Source organism: Chenopodium quinoa, unplaced genomic scaffold, assembly GCF_001683475.1.
Source record: "Chenopodium quinoa cultivar QQ74 unplaced genomic scaffold, ASM168347v1, whole genome shotgun sequence".
In the NCBI taxonomy this organism is placed as follows: domain Eukaryota; kingdom Viridiplantae; phylum Streptophyta; class Magnoliopsida; order Caryophyllales; family Amaranthaceae; genus Chenopodium; species Chenopodium quinoa.
The window spans coordinates 3,421,192-3,443,107 of record NW_018744626.1 but is presented as its reverse complement, the minus strand read 5'-3'; the positions used below and the strand labels follow the sequence as shown (position 1 = coordinate 3,443,107).

At 38.8% G+C, this 21,916-nt stretch overlaps 2 protein-coding genes across 3 annotated transcripts; both read right to left on the bottom strand.

Moving 5' to 3' along the window:
* Positions 1-562: 562 nt before the first annotated feature.
* LOC110700525 (dnaJ homolog subfamily B member 4-like) lies at positions 563-7,811 on the bottom strand. 2 transcript variants are annotated; one of them, XM_021878075.1, is made up of 2 exons: positions 6,907-7,811; positions 563-1,393 (listed from the first exon to the last, which is right to left on the bottom strand). In XM_021878075.1, exons 1-2 carry the CDS (start codon positions 7,515-7,517, stop codon positions 955-957), a joined length of 1,050 nt encoding a protein of 349 aa, XP_021733767.1. In that variant the 5' UTR covers positions 7,518-7,811; the 3' UTR covers positions 563-954. The 2 variants fall into 2 exon arrangements, with proteins under 2 accessions (XP_021733767.1, XP_021733766.1); XM_021878074.1 differs by having other exon boundaries at positions 563-1,396; positions 6,907-7,806.
* An 11,738-nt stretch (positions 7,812-19,549) lies between these two features.
* LOC110700524 (probable aspartyl protease At4g16563) lies at positions 19,550-20,984 on the bottom strand. The gene has a single exon (XM_021878073.1). The coding sequence runs from the start codon at positions 20,981-20,983 to the stop codon at positions 19,688-19,690; it is 1,296 nt and encodes a 431-aa protein (XP_021733765.1). The 5' UTR covers position 20,984; the 3' UTR covers positions 19,550-19,687.
* Positions 20,985-21,916: the final 932 nt, after the last annotated feature.

Below are 21,916 nucleotides of genomic sequence, written 5' to 3'. Positions count from 1 at the left end.
CTCATATCCCAACATCCGGTTAACCAAAGAGTATATTTTCACGGTTTCACCTAATATCTACTGTATTACACATTTACACCCTCCAAAGTCCAAACAAAGCATGCAAGATGACATCTGGGCGTCGCTCTCACCCAAAAAAAAAAGAGGGGGGGGGGACGACTAATCATTTATATACTACACTGGTCATAAACCCTGTTACCAAATTGCCTAATTGTAATTAGGCCCATTAATGCCATTTTATTCTAAAGCCAAGATAATCCCTGCAGGATATAGACTGACACCCAACAAAAACATCCTATTAATCATTAACATTCATAAATTAGGTTTTGTTCTCCTCAACTTATTAACAATGTTCACAAAGATAGAAGTTAAGCGAATACGAATTTAGCACAACAAGAACAGAAAACAAATTAAGTTCAACACAAATATGCAGAAAACTGGGCATGAGTAATTTAGCTGCAAATAATTTAGAGTTTCAAAAGCGCATTATTGTATGACTGCAAAAGTGCAATCATAATTGAGCATCTAGATTGAAAATCAGTTCTGAAAGTAAGCACAAAACTGTCCAAAATATTAAAAAACCAATGAAAATTTAAACTCACAAGCACCCTTGAATTTCCAGTTTCCTTGTACAAAAATAAAAACCTGAGAATAGAGTTTTCTTTTCGGGCTTGAAGAGAATACAGAAGAAATCAATATTGCAAGCAGCAACGCACAAAATCTGCAGTAAAAAAAATCTAAATGTTCGAGTCAGACTATCATCTCTTCCCATATTTTCCAGGAGAAACGCTATCAACATAAATAATACTGAGCTTCTGATGATAATAATACTACTACCTATCCTATTCTCCTGGGTGTGGAATTCAGAACCTTCAATTACTTTCATGCTAGTATTCACAATTTGCATCAGTTCTGTATTTACACGACAGCAATGGAAATCCTTAGGGATCCTCACTAGCTTCCACCCAAAACTCTTCGTAGATCAGCCTTCTGTTCCTCGGTCAGCCTTGGTGGGTACTTCACATTAATTTTAACTCTCAAATTGCCTTTCTTATTAGGTTCTTTTGAGATTGGCATCCCTTGATTAGGTACAATCACCTCATCGCCAGGTTTAACGATATCGTTTAGAGGGATAGTGATACTCCTTCCATCTAAGGATGTCAGTTCAATATTTTTTCCAGTGAGGGCCTCCAGAAGGGTTATCTCCTGGTCAACCACCAAATCATTACCATCTCTCTTATAGAGGGGATGAGGTTTCTCATCTACCACAAAAATAAGGTCTGATGGAATGACACCGGGCCCCTGGTTGCCTTTCTCAGGGAAAGTGATCTTAGTGCCCTTCTTCCAACCCGGCTTTATGTCAATGGTTAGTATCTCCTCTACAGTACGGACCCTACTGCAACAAGAAAACCAGCAAATTTGAACCATACATTATCTCAAGAAAAAGGCATATTACATTATTGTGCATGACAAAGATAATGCAAGAGAATAGCCTTTTTCTCTTTTTTGGAGGAATATAAGGTAACAAAAGAAACTATTCAGTGAATAAAAACATCACATACATTTATATACATACTTCTCCCTAATACGCTAGAATTACTTGACAAACAAACGATACATTATACATAAACTAATATACTTTGAATGCACACACACAAACACAAAAGAATAAACACGTACGATGGAGAAAGTGAAGTGAACAAGCAGAAGTAGGTGAAGATGCAATTCAAAAATAATTAAAACTCAAAGTCCACAGTAAACAGATTAACTGCAAGATGCAACTGAGCAAGCAAAATTGAGGATGCTTATTTATACAGCCAACATCTTCCCTCTCGTTCTGGGGGTAGTCTAGGTCTCTTAGAGGAATGTGCATTGATGGTAACAAACTCTTAAAAAAGCATCAGCTCCAACAATTGCTATTGGTCTCACCAAGTCAACCAGAATCACCCAGTAAAACAAAAAATCTACGTGCATTTACCACTAAGACTCTGTCATGAATAAGAGCCTTGCTTTTGTAATAACAAAGAAGCTATTTCTATAAGACCCTCAATCTAAAACAAACTGTCAGCTAAGTAAGAATTGCAGACAAAAAATTGAAAGTCTTATTTTAAACCTCTACACTAAGAGGTTAGGCAGGGCTTGTCTCTCTGTTCTCAGAGACAAGACGGCTCTCTCTAGCATTAGAATGTAAAAGCTGCAACAGATTAGAAATTGTCCACAAACCAGAATCATCTACATTAGCACATATTTAACTCCAAATGTCGCCCAATGAAAATTAACTATCAAAAGTCACAAAGTGATTGTATCAAAACAAATTAAACAGAAAAACAATCTACACTACCACATAATTCATGTTCATCATCACCTTTCAAAAAAATAAAAAATGTTCATCATCACTGATACCAAAAAGTTGAACAGCAGCATAGTTTAGTAACAAATAAGGGCAAGTAGAAAGAAGGAACAAATATCTTATTCAGTAAGGGGTCGATGGAAAAAAGAAAAAAGAGCAGGTCTGCACAGAACCGACAAGTTATAAACCTACTGACAGAGACAAGAAGTGAGTACATGAATACGGTTATACTTCGAATTAACTCCAGTGCGATATATTAGTTGACTTTACTGAAAAGTACAAGATGTGATGCAGTGCGTGAGGGCGCAACCTTACAGCTGGAAAAATGCTTATAACTTGTGAAAGAGGCTGGTAATCAGCTCAATAGTGGCAGAAGACAATGGGCCAAGAGTGCTAAGTGAGCTCACAGAAAAAAGCGACGCATTGAAGGTTGTAAAGGGAATGATGCAATGGTATGGGTTAAAGAGCAATCAAAGGGTTTTAAGAAGCTTAAAACTGTCATACAACTGTTATTAGGGCATTACCCAGTACCAATCTATTGATTAGGTAATTAAATAGCACCAATCTTTTCCAAATGTTATATAGGCAATCTACTTTTGCAATAAGTCAATGGCCAAATAAAATTGAGAAAATACAAGTTGATATCCTATATTATCAGAGTTAATTTTGTAAATTCACAGCCAATTCCCCCTTTCTCTCTCTTCTATGTACACTGCTACACGCCTACACCCTTTCTCTCTCATCATCTACACTATCGGACCACCGGAGACCATCATCGTCACCACATAACCACCACCTAAGCGACCACTGTACAACCACTAACCACCCGACCACCGCATGCCCATCAACACCATTGTGCGACCACCACACGACCTTTAGAGCCACCCCATCGCACCACATCACGACAATTAGCACCACCGCACAGCTATGAACACCATTTCACAAGCAAATTCCAATCCCTAAGAGGTTAATATGGGCCCACTTTACTTGCTTTGCAACTAGGGTGTCTTTTGTCTGGCCGGCCAATTTATAGTCCCCAAGGTGGTCCATTGCCGGCATAGCCATGGGAGGGGAGGAGAGAGAAGGAAATATTGGTGATGGTGGAGGAAAAAGACTATACTACACTAGTATTTTGGGGGAAAAATTGGTGATATTAACATAGTTTGTTAATATAGGATATCAATTGGGTTTGCCTCAATAAAATTATCACAAAAAAATCATACGAATGCAATCATAGGTAGCTAGCTGTTGATTTACACATAATTGTCAAAGAGAGTAAAAAAGGACCCTAAGAAGATTCGAATGTGTCGATTCTCTCTAACACTAACAGTCTAGCACAACTAAAAGACACACCATATGAAACCTCGTCACCTCAAGGGACTCATATTGTTGCATTTTAATTTGTATATGAACCAATATTGTCTCTAATGAAAAGCGAATACAGCCAAAGAAACCATCACACCTCAAACTGCCTGAATTATTCACAAGTTTATGAACTTAAACCCATCAAGAGAATGAATCATGAATCATCTTGTGCAATTAACCGAGAAAGGAAAAGTATGGCTCATAAATCATAATGCAATACTTGTGGCACCAATATACAAAACCTCATCACCTCAAGAGACTCATATTGTAGCATTTTACTTTATAACCAATAATGTCTTTGATGAAAAGCAAATGCAGCCAAAGAAAACCCTCACACCTTAAACTGCTAGAATTATCCATAATTTCATGGACTTGATACCCTGAAGGAATTAATCATGCATCATCTTGTCCAATTAATCGAGAAGGGAAATAAAGCTCATAATGCGGCACTTAGGGCACCAATATACAAGGGGAACAAAAGAACCAAAGGTCAAGATGCAACAAAAAATTACCCTAAAACAGATCCACACATACCACCAGCTAGATCATACCCCATACTAAAAAATCCCATTTTCCCCCATCCTCATAAGCCCTCCAGCATCAAACTCAAGTGAGCTCCCAGAGATAGAAGAAAACTATCATTTATCAAACTCTTGAATCATCTTAACAAGTTAACCTGATATAGAGCACAGCCACTCTCTCCATCCACTTCTCACCCAAAGATCGACAAACCAGTCAAAATAACAGATCAAATCAACCAAAACTCTACCATATCTTACATTTTCACGGCTCGATTAGAAAATTTCTATAATAGATGTAAAAGGTTTAAAAACACTTCATTTTGGCACCTCTAATTTTATGCTGCCAGTTTAGGTATCTCAAGTTTTGAATTTGAACATTGAAGGTGTCTGACTAACAAATTTATCTCTTCATAACTAAGGCTATGTATCTATCATCTACAATCCCTCCATTTCTTACTAGACTTATAAATCCCTGTTTGGACACCCTTTTGCAAATTTTTTTTTTAAAAGCGCAATTTTTAAAAAAGTGCAGTTGAACCACAACTTATTTGGGCTGAATTGAACTGGATAGTTAGTTCCCCATCTGAACTTATTAGGATTTGAAATATTAGTATCTTTGATCTAATCTAAGTGCTGACTTATTCTGAAAGTGATCAAATATGAACTTGAAACTTTTTTAAACCTAAACCTTTAGTTTTTTAAGGAGAAAAAAGCATCACCTAAGAACATGATTGGCAGAATTAATTTAAGGGACAAAACAACACTTCAATATTTTCCAAAAACACGAAATGCTAAGCAATTTGAAATAACTTCTTGGCTAAACTACTACACACCGGGATCGAAAGAATCAGTTACTAATTTGATCTATCACATATTTCTGCCAATTCTAACCAAGTGGATCTCATATGATAACTTTTCATGGCATACGAGAAACAATACCTTTACTAGCGCATACTGTAACATGCTAACATCTGACACTCAAAAAAGATTGTCTTAATCTTTCCTAGAGAGAGAACTCCAAATTCTACATTTAATTACCAACCTAAAGTTAACCACACTGCCACCATAGAAAACAAGTCCAGCTGAGATTTTTGAGAGATAATCAAAGATGCATTAACCTATAACAATCATGTATAGTACCAACTCTAAATCTCTTAGAGGTTGTAATGACACAGTTCATACTCTTCTTAGTGTATACCTGTGGCTGTAGATGATTGACAACATACCAAACTATCACTAATACCAGCCATTGCTCAAACTTCCCATGGTAAATTCTAAATCCATCTTAGAAACTCCTAATAAGCTATCATACAGCCACATTATGCCTCAGGTAGTGAAACTGCAAACTCCAAATTCCAAACTTACCATAATAGATAGGGATCAAAGATTTACTCCTAGGGGCATAAAACCTTTGATATTCTCCAAAACTGTTTATGTTGTGCTGCCCATGCTACCAAGTCCAAACATGTACTTCTTAACTCTAAGACGTTGAAGAAACTGCTTGAGATAACAACCACAAAAACCAGGACCAAAAGAATCATTTAATGTCAAACCACCATCAAAAACTGCAAGTCCATTGAGAAACTCTCCAAGTGTGCAAAACCTTAAATAAATGACCCCATAAGGATCCAACAATATATCTCTTGAGGTTGTAATGATACAGCTCATGCTCCTTCTAAAGTATATTGATAATTAGTAACCTCCTAGACAATCACCAAATTCATCAATTGTTTACTTCACACAATAAGTTCCATATCCAACCTATAAATTCCATGATAAGATACTATCAACCACAATAGACCTCAGATAGTGAAGGTGCAAACTCCAAATTCCTAATTTGAATAATCTATCAGCTTTACAATGTCAACACTCCATCATAATTCCAACCCCATCCACATACTTCAAATTTAACCACAATAAAGACTCATCAACCACAAGCACTGTTAATCAATAACTACCATAGACACAAACTTAGACATCATCATTAACCAACTTGATTTCCAAGCACCGCTTTCACTCATTGAGAAGCTACAAACTTCCTAACAAACATGATTCTTAGGTCATAATTTGGCTTTAGCCTATAGCTGTTTCATTTACATCTCATTCTCATTGAATCATAGCAAAAACTCACCAACCTATCTCATGGTTCAACAAAGATACAGCTAACCTTCTAAACAAACAATAATACATTTAGCTACACTAATTTCAATGAGCCACCACTGTACCTACCCTCAAAAGACTATCCCTTTCTCGGGTATCAGTTTTCATTTTCTTATTCTGCTGTTGCACAGAAATGCACAAACACACAAACACTAATACGCGCCTAAATGTCCTTACACACCCGTATAAGAAGCATACAATACACCGACACTCATTTTTTGTACAATTAAAGCTCCCCAAATACGCAAAAATCAGATATTCCCAGCTGTACGATCCACCCGGATGTATAACAAAAATTGCAAATGCCAGCCGCTAACAAGACCCATAATTCAATCCATAACAACCCCAGAAAACCCATAATTGATCAATTCACTACACCTCAATACCCCACATAATACTCTCACAATTTCACAAAACCACAAAAAATAACAAGTATTACCAACAAAAACGATCAAAAATATCAAACAAATTCCAAACAAAATTCAAAATTTAATAAACAACATTACATACCCAGAATCATCAGCAACAGTCCTAGAAATCTTCATCTTCTTCTTAGCACCCTTATACAAATCCTCCAAACTACAAGGCAAATTATTCTCAACAGGAGGCCCTTTCTTCTGTACTTGCGGAGCCACCCCTTCTCCACCTACACCATTCGATGTCCGAAAATACCCATCTCTGTAACTTCTCCCTCTACTAGGAGCTCTACCACTTGGGTTCGAACCCCCTCCATCCCCAAACAATTCCGCATAAATATCATCAGCATCTCTCGGATTAAACCTAAAAGACGAGAAATTAGGGTTAGGGTTTCCATTATGATGGTGGTGTCGATTCCGGTGGTGTGAGGCTGACGCGCCGCCGTGAGAGGCGGAAGGAGGCGGCGGAAATTGACCGGATTTGAGAACTTCTTCACCGTAAAGATCGTAGATCTGACGTTTCTGGGGATCACTCAAAACATCATAAGCTTCGGAAATCTGCTTGAATTTCGCTTCAGCTTCACGCTTGTTATTAGGGTTCTTATCTGGGTGCCAAGTCATTGCTAATCGACGATACGATTTTCGGAGATCATCTTCGCTTGCATTTCGATTAACTTTGAGAATATTGTAGTAATCAACCCCCATTTTAGATAATCAATTTTTGTTTGAAATTTTTTGTGGGGTTGATTGATTGATGATTATAAGGGTTGAATTTGTGGGAAATGCATGAAGAAAAATTAGGGATTTTTGATTTTGGGGGGATTTTGAATGTTGTGTTACCGTTGGGTAAGGGAAGACGTGGAGGTGTGTAAGAGGAGGAAGAAGAAGAGGAGAGAGGAAAAAAGAGTTTGTTAATGGTGGATTATATGGAATGGAAGAAAATATGAATGAAGATGACACAACGTGTGTTGGTGGGCCTACAATAGATACGGTCGTTGAAATGGAATTTTCGTGGAATTATTTTCAGTTTTCCATACTCCTCCGTGTTTAGTTTTGGACGATTAATTACATTGATTTGCTTCTGATATTGTCGTGAATTCTCAATTGGCAAAATTTTTATATGTGGTTGGTCGCCGTGTGATAAGGAAAATTCGAATCCACCGGTCATGAGTTACTCAAATTTTTCCGGTCATGGGTTACTAGAGGGGTTCGGTCAGGGGGGAACTCGATCAGGGGTTACTTGAAGGGTTTGGTCAGCTCTTACTCGGTCAGAATTACTTGAGAGTTTACTCGGTCAAGGGTTACTCGAGTTATTCGATCAAGGGTTACTCGAGTTACTCGATTATGAGTTACTTAAGGGTTTACTCGGTCAGGGGTTACTCGAGTTATTCGATTAGAGGTTACTTGAGGGTTTACTTGGTTAGGGGTTACACGAGTTATTTGGTCAGGGATAACTCGAGTTACTCGATCAGGAGTTACTTGAGGGGTTTGGTCAATGGTTACTCAGTTAGGAGTTACTCGATCAGGAGTTACTTGAGGAGTTTGGTCAGTGGTTACTCAGTTAGGAGTAACTCGAGTAACCCTGGCCACAAAGAAAAATCCCCTTTCTCAATTTGATTTTATTTTAAGAGGTCTATTTAATGTTTAAAACTACATATCATTATCATTTATTAAAAAAAAGATTACATTCCAATAATTATGCAAAATCATTATTATTATTTTTTTGAAAAAAAAGTTATTAAAGACACTAATTTTTATTAATTAAAGGCATACGACATCTACAATTGACAAGTAATAACGACAAAGGAAATAGATAACAAAATCAAACAAGAATTAGCTGAGGAAGGATTCATATAATCCAAATACATAGATATAACAATTTGGCACATTCTCAATTTGTTGTCTCAGGATGTTAATAGGCATGATATCTATAAAAAAAACAATTTTTTTAAAAAGGCCAGTGTACAATATTTAGTGTATGGCGCACGACCCAATTTGAGGAATTATTGCCCTCTTCTAGTCTTCTCACGTGCAATTTCTTTTTTACCGCTTTCTGATTTTGTCCTCTCCTCCTAAAACACTTTCTGATTTTTTTCTCTCTCCTCTTTTCTTTTCTATATTTTGGTCTTTATACAATTATAATCTCCTTATCCTCTCTCTGTCCTCTTCATTGCATTTTCATCTTACCTCTCCTCCTTTTTTTTTTCTTTCTGGTGTTTATTTTTATTAGGCCATATTGTATGTATAGCTACCCCCCCGGCTGCCACTGCACACCGCAGCCATGCCGCGGACAATTCTGCCAGAGGGGGCAGTCCATCGACTACTCCAGATTCTTCTCCTCATGATTTAGGACGTGGTCATCGTCCTAGGCATCCTCCAAATTGGCACAAAGATTATGTCGCACATGTTATTTCTAGTCCATCTATCTCCTCCCGTTCACCGCCTGCTCCATGCTCCTCAGGTACTCTATATCCTTTAGCACATTTTGTAAATTGTGATAAATTTTCTATGCGACATCGTGTTTTTATTGCAGCTGTGGACTCTGTGGTAAAGCCCCATAATTTCAAGGAGGCTATGAAAGATGTAGGGTGGAGAGAGGCAATGCAAAAAGAAATATCTGCTTTAGAACATAATCAAACATGGGTAATGGAGAAATTACCTACGGGGAAGAAAGCTCTTGGGTGACGATGGGTTTACAAGGTCAAGCTCAATTCTGATGGCTCTATTGAGAGATTGAAAGCTCGTCTTGTTATTTTTGGTAACCATCAGGTCGAGGGTATTGATTATAATGAGACATTTGCTCCTGTTGCTAAAATGACCACTGTTCGAGCTGTTCTTGTTGTTGCTGCTGCGAAAAATTGGGAATTGCACCAAATGGACGTTCACAATGCTTTTCTCCATGGTGACCTTGATGAGGAGGTTTATATGACACCTCCGCCTGGTTTTCATGGTTCTCAACCAGGTTTGGTGTGTCGTCTTCGCAAGTCTTTGTATGGTCTTCAGCAGGCACCTCATTGTTGGTTCTCTAAATTGGCTACTTCTCTGAAAAGGTACGGTTTTGTACAATCGTACTCTGATTACTCTCTCTTTACTCTGCAATCTGGGTCTATTCAACTTAATGTTCTGGTGTATGTTGATGATTTGATAATTTCTGAAAATAATTCTTCTGCGATTTCTTCTTTCAAGTCATATTTGAATGACTGCTTTCACATGAAAGATCTGGGTGTTTTGAAGTATTTTCTTGGTGTTGAGGTTGCGCGAAGTCCGGAGGGCATATTCTTATGCCAACGAAAATATACACTTGATATTATTGCAGAGTCTGGTTTACTTAGGGCACGCCCGACAGGTACACCCATTGAGCAGAATCATACTCTGGCTAGATCAGAATCTCCTTTTATTTTTTATCCTGAGATGTATCGACGACTTGTGGGTCGTTTGATTTATTTGTCTTTTACTAGACCTGATCTAGCTTATGCGGTGCATATTTTATCTCAATTTATGCAACAACCGCGACAGGACCATTGGGAGGCCGCTCTTCGTACAGTGCGATACTTGAAAGGATGTCCGGGTCAGGGAATCCTTTTGAGTTCAGATTGTGATTTACATATTACAGGATGGTGTGATTTGGACTGGGCAAGTTGTCCCTTGTCGCGTCGATCTATTTCTGGCTGGTTGGTGTTTTTTGGTGCTTCTCCTGTATCTTGGAAGACTAAGAAGCAGGACACTGTGGCCAAGTCTTCTTCAGAGGCCGAATTCCGCTCAATGTCTAAAACTACTGATGAGCTGAAATGGTAAAAGGCTCTTCTTCTCAGTTTGGATGTCTCACATCCCCGCGCAATGAGTTTGTTTTGTGATAATCAATCTGCTTTGTATATTGCGCAGAATCCGGTTTTCCATGAGCGTATCAAGCACATTGAAGTGGATTGTTATTATCTTCGTGATGCAATTCAGGATGATATATTCACAAAGGCTTTGAGTAAAAGTTAATTCATGTACTTACTTGGCAAGTTGGGCATTTGTGATTTGCATGCTCCAACTTGAGGGGGGGGGGTATTAGGCCATATTGTATGTATAGCTATTGGGCCGATGATAGATTACGAGCTCTAATCTCTTTCTAGGTTGTATATATACTTGTGCATATGCTAATACAACACACACTACTCTATTCTCTCTACACTCAATATTATTGACAATTTTTTTAGTAGAATCAACTAAATTGGTGGATAAAAAATCTTTGAAGAAGAAAAAAGTTAAAGTGAAAATGTGTCCTATTGAAGATTATAATGGTCTAATGGAGACATATTTTTCTCATGTTCAGCGTTTGGTCTAATGGAGACATATTTTTCTCATGTTCAGCGTTTTGTAATGAAGGTTTGATAAAAAAATTTATATATATATATATATATATATATATATATATATATTGTGTATTATAATGGACGATTAACTTGTGTATGTTTAAGGGTAACTTATACGAAGTATGTGTTTGTTTGAGGATAACTTTTTTTAGATTGGGGTGACTTATGTGAGTTTAAAGGTAACTTTTTTCAGATTGAGGGTGACTTTTGTGAGTTTAAGGGTAACTTTTTGTAAATAAAAGGGTAACCTTTTGTAAATAAAAGGGTAACTTATACGAAGTATGTGTTTAAGGATAACTTTTTTAGATGGAGGGTGACTTTTGTGAGTTTAAGGGTAACTTTTTGTAAATAAAAGGGTAACTTTCGAGTGTTATTGTGTTTTTATTTCATTTTTTAAATAAAAAATTTAATATAAACAAAAGTTAAATATAAGCATTAACAATTTGTTTAAAGTGACAAAAACCTCAGTCAATTGGAGCGAAAATGTGAAAGATGAATGATGATAAACTACTCTTGAATTATAATGTATTGATGTATTGTGATTTGATTTTAATTTGTTACAAATCCACCAGATTTTCGCTAAGATTTGGCTCAATTACTAGTTGAGATAGCAGCTTTGAGGTTGGATTAAATCATAATTTTTTGGAAAATCTCAACAAATTTCTGGTTGGAGATAGTGAGCTGACATAAAAAAATTAATAATAATAATAATAATAATAATAATAATAATAATAATAATAATAATAATAATAATAATAATAATAATAATAATAATAATAATAATAATAATAATAACAAATTTTTTGGTATTTTTTGGGCTGTTTTGGTCAGTTTTCAGGCTGCGGTTTTGGGTGCAATTCTGCTGTGTTTTCAAGCGTGGTTTTGCTCTGTTTTTGGGTGCGCTTTGGGTGCAATTTCAAGCTGTTATTGGGTCATTTTGAGGGCAGCTTTTCTTGCGAATATTGGTGTTGTTTTTGGGGCTGTTTTGGAGCAGTTTGGGTGCTGTTTTTGCAGCAGTTTCTGGTGCAGTTTCTGGTCCAGTTTCGGCAGCTCTTGGGTGCAGTTTTGGGTGCTGTTTTGCGGCAGTTTCTGGTGCTCTTTCGGGCGTATTTCAGTTTTGGGTGGTGCAAGTCAGCTATGTCGGCTGCCGTTGTGAAGTTTTATTGTCCCTTTGTGGGTCTTAGTGGTTGTCAAGATGGGAGTGGAAATGGCCTTACTCGACGTTCTCTAATCAAACATCTTAGTGATCGTCATTGTTGTATCGGTGCGCGAGATATCACCTGACATTCTCTTACTTCTAATTTGGCTGTTTATAATGAGGCAGAAGTTACTTTTAGGCGTATGGGGATTTGGTTATGTGGAGTTTGCTATAAAACGCACACGGTACGTATTAAGTGTCGTCATGGTGGGGATGAGGATGTGTCACCCCCTGATGAAGGAGATGGTGTTATTCGTTTTGTGCTTCATAATTTCACCAAGTCGCAATCTCCTTCTTCTCCTGCTCGAGTTGATCGTATGGATGGATTGGTGCGAGATCATAACGGTGGTTTTGATGTGGCCCTCCTTGATTGTTTATTCTCTAAGGGGTTTCGCTCTGTTAAGTCTATCCCTCCCAAGTGTCGTTTGGGGTTTTCTCGGGTTCTGAAAGGTGCTCTTGATAAGGTGATCTCTAAGCCTAATGACATTTCTAATTGGGTCTCTTTGTTGGTGTTACCTCTTTGCATCCTTAAAATCTTTCGCCCGCGGAGTAGTCGTGAGTCTCGGTCTTCGGTAAGACGTCGTCATCAAGAAGAGAGTATTTCCCGTGCTATTTGTTCTTGGAGTGTAGCGGGTGGTAATTTGCAGCTTGTGAGGGAAATTTTGGCAAAGGATTCTCCTACTTTGTCGATGGTTGATGATGAGGACATTGATTTGGAAGAGCGTAATATTAAGCAGTGTCATAGGAAGATTTGCGATGGCCATTACACTGCTGCAGTTCGGGTTCTTTCTTCTTTAGGCGTTGCACCTTATAATGACACCACTTTTGCAGATTTACAGTTAAAGCACCCTTCATCTCCAGCTCCTTCCTTGCCTGATATACCTATTGATCACCTTCATCTCGTTACGACTTCTGCTGTTGTTTTGGAGCGGATTAGGAGTTTCCCTCGTGGCACATCATGTGGTAGGGATGGTTTGCGTGCTCAACATCTTATGGATTGCTTGAGTGGTGCAGCTGTGGTAGTCTCAGATGAGTTGGTTGACTCTATTACTGGGGTGGTTAATCTCTTTCCAGCTGGGAGATGTCCTATGGAATTAGGAGAGTACATTGCTAGTGCTCCTCTTACGCCACTTGTCAAGCCCGGTGGTGGTATTCGTCCTATTGTTGTGGGTACGGTTTGGCGGCGTCTCGTTTCGAAGGTGGGTGCTGTTATGGTTGGTCAGTCTTTAGGGAGTTACTTTGATGGCCTTCAATTTGGTGTTGGGGTTTCTTTAGGTGGTGAGGAAATTCTTCATGCGGTGAATCGGTTGATTGAGGACCGTGGTTCTGATGTTGGTCTATCTATGTTGTTGGTGGATTTTCAAAATGCCTTCAATCTGGTTGATCGTTCGGTCATGTTACGTGAGGTACGTCGTCGTTGTCCGGGCATTTCGCGATGGGTAGAATTCTGCTATTCTAATCCAGCCAGGTTATACTATGGGGACCAAACCTTATGGTCATCTCAAGGGGTGCAGCAGGGTGATCCCCTTGGTCCTTTGCTTTTTTCTTTGGTTTTACAACCCCTGGTATGTAAAATTAGAGAGACTTTTGATGTATGTCTTCAGGCTTGGTATTTAGATGACGGCACGATTATTGGTGACACTTTGGTGGTGGGGCAAGTTCTGTAGTTGATTATGGAGGAAGGACCTCGTTCTGGGTTATGTCTTAACGTGGAAAAAACTTAAGTTTTCTGGCCTACGGAAGACCCTCGAAGCAGGTTGGTGGGTGTCTTTCCGCCTAATATTGCTCGACCTTTACGTGGTGTTAGGTTGCTTGGAGGTCCCGCTAGTTCCGATTCTGGTTTTAGTGGTGAGCTTGTGATGCAGAGGGTGACCAAGACCATTGCCCTTATGGATAAGGTCGTTATGCTCGATGATCCTCAGTGTGAGCTGTTGTTACTTAGGGCATGTACCGGAGTTTCAAAACTCTACTTTGCATTGCGTACTTGTCCTCCTAGTACTTTTGAGGTGGCTCAGCGCACTTTTGATGGAGCTCTTCGATCTTCCATGGAGCGTATTGTTACTGCTTCGGGGCCTGGGTTTGGTGATTGGCAGTGGCGACTTGCCACCTTACCATTTGCGTTTGGAGGGCTTGGTGTTTATTCTGCAGGTGATGTTCGTCACTATGCTTTTCTTGCTTCTCGGTTACAGTCTGCTGGGTTGCAGACACAACTTCTTCGGCATGCTGGCATTGTTGGTCTTGGACGAGCCTTTGAGGATGCGTTGAGTCTGTTTAATGGAACAGTGGAGTCTGACATTTTGAGTAATCCTAGTGAGGTCGCTGCCCCTAAACTCATGAAGAAATTGGCAGATATATATTTCACAAAGGTTACCACTTCTGCAGAATCTGCTTATTCTTTAACTCCTCGACAATCAGCATTATGGAAATCACAGCAGGGTGATCACACCTCTGCTTGTCTTCGGGCGGTTCCTATTTCAGGGTTGGGTAAGACATCGCTGTGTGTTGTTCTATCGGTTAGGTGTTCCATTGTTCTCTATCTCGACGTTGTGCTCTGCTTGTTCGAGGGTTTTTGCTGGAGATATTTTCGGTGATCACGCAGTGTCTTGTGCTGGTATTGTGGGTATTAAACATCGGCATAATGTTGTTCGGGATACCCTTGTTAATGTTTGCTATCGTTCTGGGATTTCAGCGAGAAAAGAGGTTGACATTGGGTTGGCCGGAGGGAACGACGAGGCCCTTAGACCCGCGCATGTGTTACTTTATTCATGGGATCGTGGTCGCGATGTCTGTGTTGATTTGACAGGGTCTTCTCCTTTGACACAGTCAGGGCTATCTGACTTCATTCCTGGGCGGGTTGTGGCTGATGCAGCTTACGGAAGCGGGTTAAGTATGAAGCTCGATGTCAGGAGATTGGATATGGTTTCATTCCCTTCTCCTTTTCTTCGCTTGGGGAATTAGAGAAAGAGGCTGTTGCGTTACTGAAGCGGATTCAGAGGTTCTCGACGACGCAAGACATTGGGGCTCGTGCTGCAGCTCATATCTTCACTAGGGTAGGATTTGCAATAGCTAGAGGAGTGAGGGCCCAGATTGTATCTCGGCTTCCCACTAATTTATTGTAGGTTGTATGACTTTTGTTTTTGAGATAATAATAATAATAATAATAATAATAATAATAATAATAATAATAATAATAATAATAATAATAATAACAAATTTCTGGTTGGAGATAGTGAGCTGACATCATGTGGTAGGGATGGTTTGCGTGCTCAACATCTTATGGATTACTTAAGTGGTGCAGCTGTGGCAGTCTCAGATGAGTTGGTTGACTCTATTACCGGGGTGGTTAATCTCATTCTAGCTGGAAGATGTTCTATGGAATTAGGAGAGTACATTGCTAGTGCTCCTCTTACGCCACTTGTCAAGCTCGGTGGTGGTATTCGTCCTATTGCTGTGGGTACGGTTTGGCGGCGTCTCGTTTCGATGGTGGGTGCTGTTATGGTTGGACAGTCTTTAGGGAGTTACTTTGATGGCCTTCAATTTGGTGTTGGGGTTTCTTCAGGTGGTGAGGCAATTCTTCATGCGGTGAATCGGTTGATTGAGGACCGTGGTTCTGATGTGGGTCTATCTATGTTGTTGGTGGATTTTCAAAATGCCTTCAATCTGGTTGATCTTTCGGTCATGTTAAGTGAGGTACGTCGCCGTTGTCTAGGCATTTCGCGATGGGTTGAATTCTGCTATTCTAATCCAGCCAGGTTGTACTATAGGGACCAAACCTTATGGTCATCTCAAGGGGTGCAGCAGGGTGATCCCCTTGATCCTTTGCTTTTTTCTTTGGTTTTACAACCCCTGGTATGTAAAATTAGGGAGACTTTTGATGTATGTCTTCAGGCTTGGTATTTAGATGACGGCATGATTATTGGTGACATTTTGGTGGTGGGGCAAGTTCTGCAGTTGATTATGGAGAAAGGACCTCGTTATGGGATATGTCTTAACGTGGAAAAAACTTAAGTTTTCTGGCCTACGGAAGACCCTCGAAGCAGGTTGGTGGGTGTCTTTCCGCCTAATATTGCTCGACCTTTGCGTGGTGTTAGGTTGCTTGGAGGTCCCGCTAGTTCCGATTCTGGTTTTAATGGTGAGCTTGTGATGTAGAGGGTGACCAAGACCATTGCCCTTATGGATAAGGTCGCTATGCTCGATGATCCTCAGTGTGAACTGTTGTTACTTAGGGCATGTACCGGAGTTTCAAAACTCTACTTTGCATTACATACTTGTCCTCCTAGTACTTTTGAGGTAGCTCAGCGCACTTTTGATGGAGCTCTTCGATCTTCCATGGAGCGTATTGTTACCGCTTCGGGGCCTTGGTTTGGTGATTGGCAGTGGCGGCTTGCCACCTTACCATTTACGTTTGGAGGGCTTGGTGTTTATTTTGCAGGTGATGTTCGTCACTATGCTTTTCTTGCTTCTCGGTTGCAGTCTGCTGGGTTGCAGACACAACTTCTTCGGCATGCTGGCATTGTTGGTCTTCGACGAGCCTTTGAGGATGCGTTGTGTTTGTTTAATGGAAAAGTGGAGTCTGACATTTTGAGTAATCCTAGTGAGGTCGCTGCCCCTAAACTCATGAAGAAATTGGCAGATATGTATTTCACAAAGATTACCGCTTCTGCAGAATCTGCTTATTCTTTAACTCCTCGACAATCAGCATTATGGAAATCACAGTAGGGTGATCACACCTCAGCTTGGCTTCGGGCGGTTCCTATTTCGGGGTTGGGTCAGACGATGAACGCTAAGACTTATCACTGTGTGTTGTCCTATCGGTTGGGTGTTCCATTGTTCTCTGTCTCGACGTCGTGCTCTGCTTGTTCGAGGGTTTTTGCTGGAGATATTTTCGGTGATCACGCGGTGTCTTGTGCTGGTATTGTGGGTATTAAACATCGGCATAATGTTGTTCGATACCCTTTTGATGTTTGCTATCGTTCTGGGATTTCAGCGAGAAAGGAGGTTGACATTGGGTTGGCTGGAGGGAACGACGAGACCCTCAGACCTGCGGATGTGTTACTTTATTCATGGGATCGTGGTCGCGATGTCTGTGTTGATTTGACAGGGTCTTCTCCTTTGACACAGTCAGGGCTATCTGACTTTATTCCTGGGCGGGTTGTGGCTGATGCTGCTCATCGGAAGCGAGATAAGTATGAAGCTCGATGTCAGGCGATTGGATATGGTTTCATTCCCTTCTCCTTTTCTTCGCTTGGGGAATTAGAGAAGGAGGCTGTTGCGTTACTGGAGCGGATTCAGAGGTTCTCGACGACGCAAGACATTGGGGCTCGTGCTGCAGCTCATATCTTCACTAGGGTAGGATTTGCTATAGCTAGAGGAGTGGGGGCCCAGATTGTATCTCGGCTTCCCACTAATTTATTGTAGGTTGTATGACTTTTGTTTTTGAGATATAATAATAATAATAATAATAATAATAATAATAATAATAAGTAAATCTGTTTTCTCTTTATTTTGGGCATTGTAGAGTGCAGACACTATAGCTAAATGGCACGTGGTATATATTGTGGTAATTACTGATGGACAATATTTTTATTTTGCACCGGGGGTATACAAAAGGAATTGAAATAAAAAAATGGAAGGAATATAGAGTGCAATTTTGTTTAGTTGATTCGTCATCGCTTCATAATATTAGGAGGAAGAAAATTCTTGTGATGATTTCGTAACCTAATCCGAGCTATTCCAAGCGCTAAGAACAACTTGTCTTCAAAGGATTGTAAAAAAAAAAGCATCGTAATTTTTTGACGAAATTAAAATCCGTCGAAAGCTTACCCATTTCCGATGGTATTTTCACTCGAAAAAGAAATCTCCGTCGGAAATTTGCAACGAATTTTAAACTTTGGCCCAACCAAGCTTCGACAAAATATAATCCGTCGAAATTACCTTTTTTGATGGAATTTCCATCGGAAAATGATGAATTTTCGACAAAGAGGTTTACGAAAGACTTCTACGACATAGAAGAGAGGAGAGATATGGTTCTTTTGGGGGAGAGAAAAAAATATTGCATTTTAACTTATGCAAAGTTATTAATGGATTCTTGTCAATGTATAGTTTAATAATGTCATTTTTTTGTTTAAAATATAATTAAACATATTAATGGTCAAAGATACGTTATAAAGACCATATACAAAATAGAAATAAACTCTTGGGGGGGGGGGGGAGGAAGGAGGGAATAATATAACTATATTTTAGTATGTATTAAATCAATTGTGTAAAAAGAAATAGAACAACAGAAGGTTTTGCGTGAGTCCGTTTCACGTGAGTCCGGTTTATAATGCATACACCCATCCCCTACCCTCTGTCAGCTTTGTCGGCGGCCGGCGACCTTCTCCCTCCCAAACCCTGATGTCGACGACCTTCTCAACGTCGATGGCGGGGAAATTACCTAAAATTGGCAAAGAAGAAGATGCAGAGCCGAGCAATAGTATCTAATTTCTGCTACTGCTAGTGTTGGCTATTGCGAAAAATGAAAAGGGAATTTAAGATATGAACAAAACAAAACAACTTGACCAATACTATATAAAATCTTACCAATATTATCTAATTTATGATACTTATTATCTAATACCTGACCAATATTATTTAAGTTCTGACACTTATTATCTAATTTCTGATACTTATTATCTAAAATCTGACCATTATTATCTAATTTTGGATACTTATTATCTAATACCTGACCAATATTATGTAATTTCTGGCACTTATTATCTAATTTCTGATACTTATTATCTAAAATCTGACCATTATTATCTAATTTTGGATACTTATTATCTAATACCTGACCAATATTATGTAATTTCTGGCACTTATTATCTAATTTCTGATACTTATTATCAAAAATCTGACCATTATTATCTAATTTTTGATAATTATTATTTAAAATCTGACCAATATTATCTAATTTCTGACACTTATTATCTAATTTCTGAACATTATTATCGAATTTCTAACAATTAGTTTTTTTTTGTATAATTGGACTCACGTGATTCCGTTCTACACAATACTTTTCCATAAATATAAAGTGTTGTAAGTATACAAGAACGAGTTAAAGAGAGTAATACTTCCTATCATAAATTATTCCAAAAATCTTTCATTGCACATGAAACTTCCATACACTATCTAGTGGTTACTCCCTCGGTCAACTTTTATTGTTTTCTATGAAAACTTTTTGGTCAAATGGGAAAAATGAAATTGAGAATAAGGGTGCATTATTGTATTATTTTTGGTGTTGTAAGTATACCGAAGTACATTTTTATGCTTGAAAGACCCTATGACCTAAGTACTTGAGATGATGAACAGGCAGCAGCACAATCCATAGGATTAAACCCAATTCTCTCATTCATCAAGTCATAAACAACCTCAACATTTTGTTGTTGAAAGTTTCCAAAAATAGCAGCCGGACCACCACTATCATTACCATCATTTTCGTCGTTCATACCTTGGTATAACAAGCATTTCACCACACTAGAGTTGCTTGGAGGGCGAATGGCGTAGAAGTTATTAGCCCTTGGCAAAAACAAGCTCACATTATCTAAGAAATGGAATGTAATCGAAGGAAGATCATCATCATTCCCAATGCAATTACTACTTCCATTGTTGTTAGGGCATGGGATGTAATAACAAAGGTCAAATCCGGTTTGTTTCTCTTGCTCGATGGCTCGAGGATGTTGGATGGCTAATTGGAGGTCTAGGAGGAGTTGTGAGTACAAGGGTTCGGGCAAATGTGTATATGTGGTTCCGGAGTCAATCATCATCCCTCCGTTGCCCTTACCATCGAATTCTCTTAACTTCATTGGGACTTCTTTCATGCTCATATTGCTTATTGTAATGGCTTCTAGGCCAATGTAGTAGTAATTAGGGTATGTAGGGTTAGTCAACAATGGAGTAAATTTGGATGACTCCTTGGAAGAAATAGCCTCATCGCCAATGATTAGAGGGCTCGAAATATTAGGGTTACTAGCAAATTTGAAGGACACAAAACAATGGGAGAAACCTTTGTTAAGGTACCCTAATTGTGATAGTAATGAGAGTGAGCCTCTTCCAAACCCGGCTATTCCTAAAGGTTCCTTATAAGCTTGCCTTATACATCCAAAACGAAATCGTTGAGTCTCTTTTGTGGTACTACTACTAAGGCCGGTACCATGAACTCTTAGTAAGTCCTTGGCTAATGTCCCGGACACTACACCGCCACCCCCATAGGTGTAGGCAAATGAAGGGCATGGCCTAGAACATGTGCCCTTTAGAAGGGTATTCAATGAGCATCCTGCCATAACACATGGATCATAAGAGTTATCAGAATTATGGATTTGAGTACAAAAAGGACTAGAACAAGAAACCCTAAGAGAGGAAGATGAATTTAAGGGAGAAAATGCACTTGTTAGCCTATTTATCCTATAATATTGATCACATTCTATACAATCAAAGGATACATTTCCACAAGGAACCCAAGTAAGGTCACTTCCTGTGTCCATATAGACTTGTATGACTTGAGGCGGCGTCCCTAGGTTTAAGGACATTAAATATCCGTCCCTAGTTGCTCTTAGTGGCTCCACCATATCGAACATAGGTGGTTCTGGTTGAATTTCCTTAGCCATAAGAAGAGCATTAGAGCTCTTTTGAGGGATGACATTCCTTGAATGAGTTAGGCCAACGATTAAGGTACTAGGAGTGGTATAAACTTTTGCAAAGGATTGAGAGGAACAAAGTATTAGAGCTAATATAGTGAAAGAGGATATTATTTGAGGCATGTTTTGTTTATGTGTTTTTCTACAATTAAGTGTATGTTTAGGTTGTATTATTATTGTCATAGCTTATGGTTTCAAGAGGTTATATAGCTATATATACTTTGTACAATGAGAATATGGGCATTTTAATGATATATTAAGGGAGAATTAACAAATACAAGTATTATTTAGGCTTTAATTTGTTATAAACAATAATTAACAAATAGATAGTGATATGAAGGTGTGCTTGCTTGGCTCTTTGCATGGATGAAGATGCAAGCTAACTAAGTCTGTTATAAATTAGTTGGCAATGATTGTCGTTGCTAATGGAAACCCAGCCCGTCAGCATGCCAATTTTTTGTAATTAGTAATCAGCAACAGCTTAAAGATGCCGGTTATATTCTTTAATAGTTCGTATAGTTTTATTTTCCATCTCTTTACTTAAAATATGTTATCCTGGCTTCCAAGATAGAGTATTACTCTTTTTAGGGGGTTTAGCCATCAATTAACATTTTAGATAGAGCATTAATACTTTTTGGGGCTTCAGCCATCAAGAGTTAGAGCCTATTTTGATACGATTATTTTCAGTTCAGTTCAGTTTAGCTCCTAATTTCCTTCTCTTATAAAATATTCAGTTCAGTTCAGCTCTAATAAGTTCAGTTCAGTTCAATTCAGTTCAGCCAATCAGAACAGTACAGGCCCTTAGCATGTCAAGAGGATCATGGATTCAAATTTCATTTATCCCACCTTTCAAAAGTGAAATATGTAGCTTTT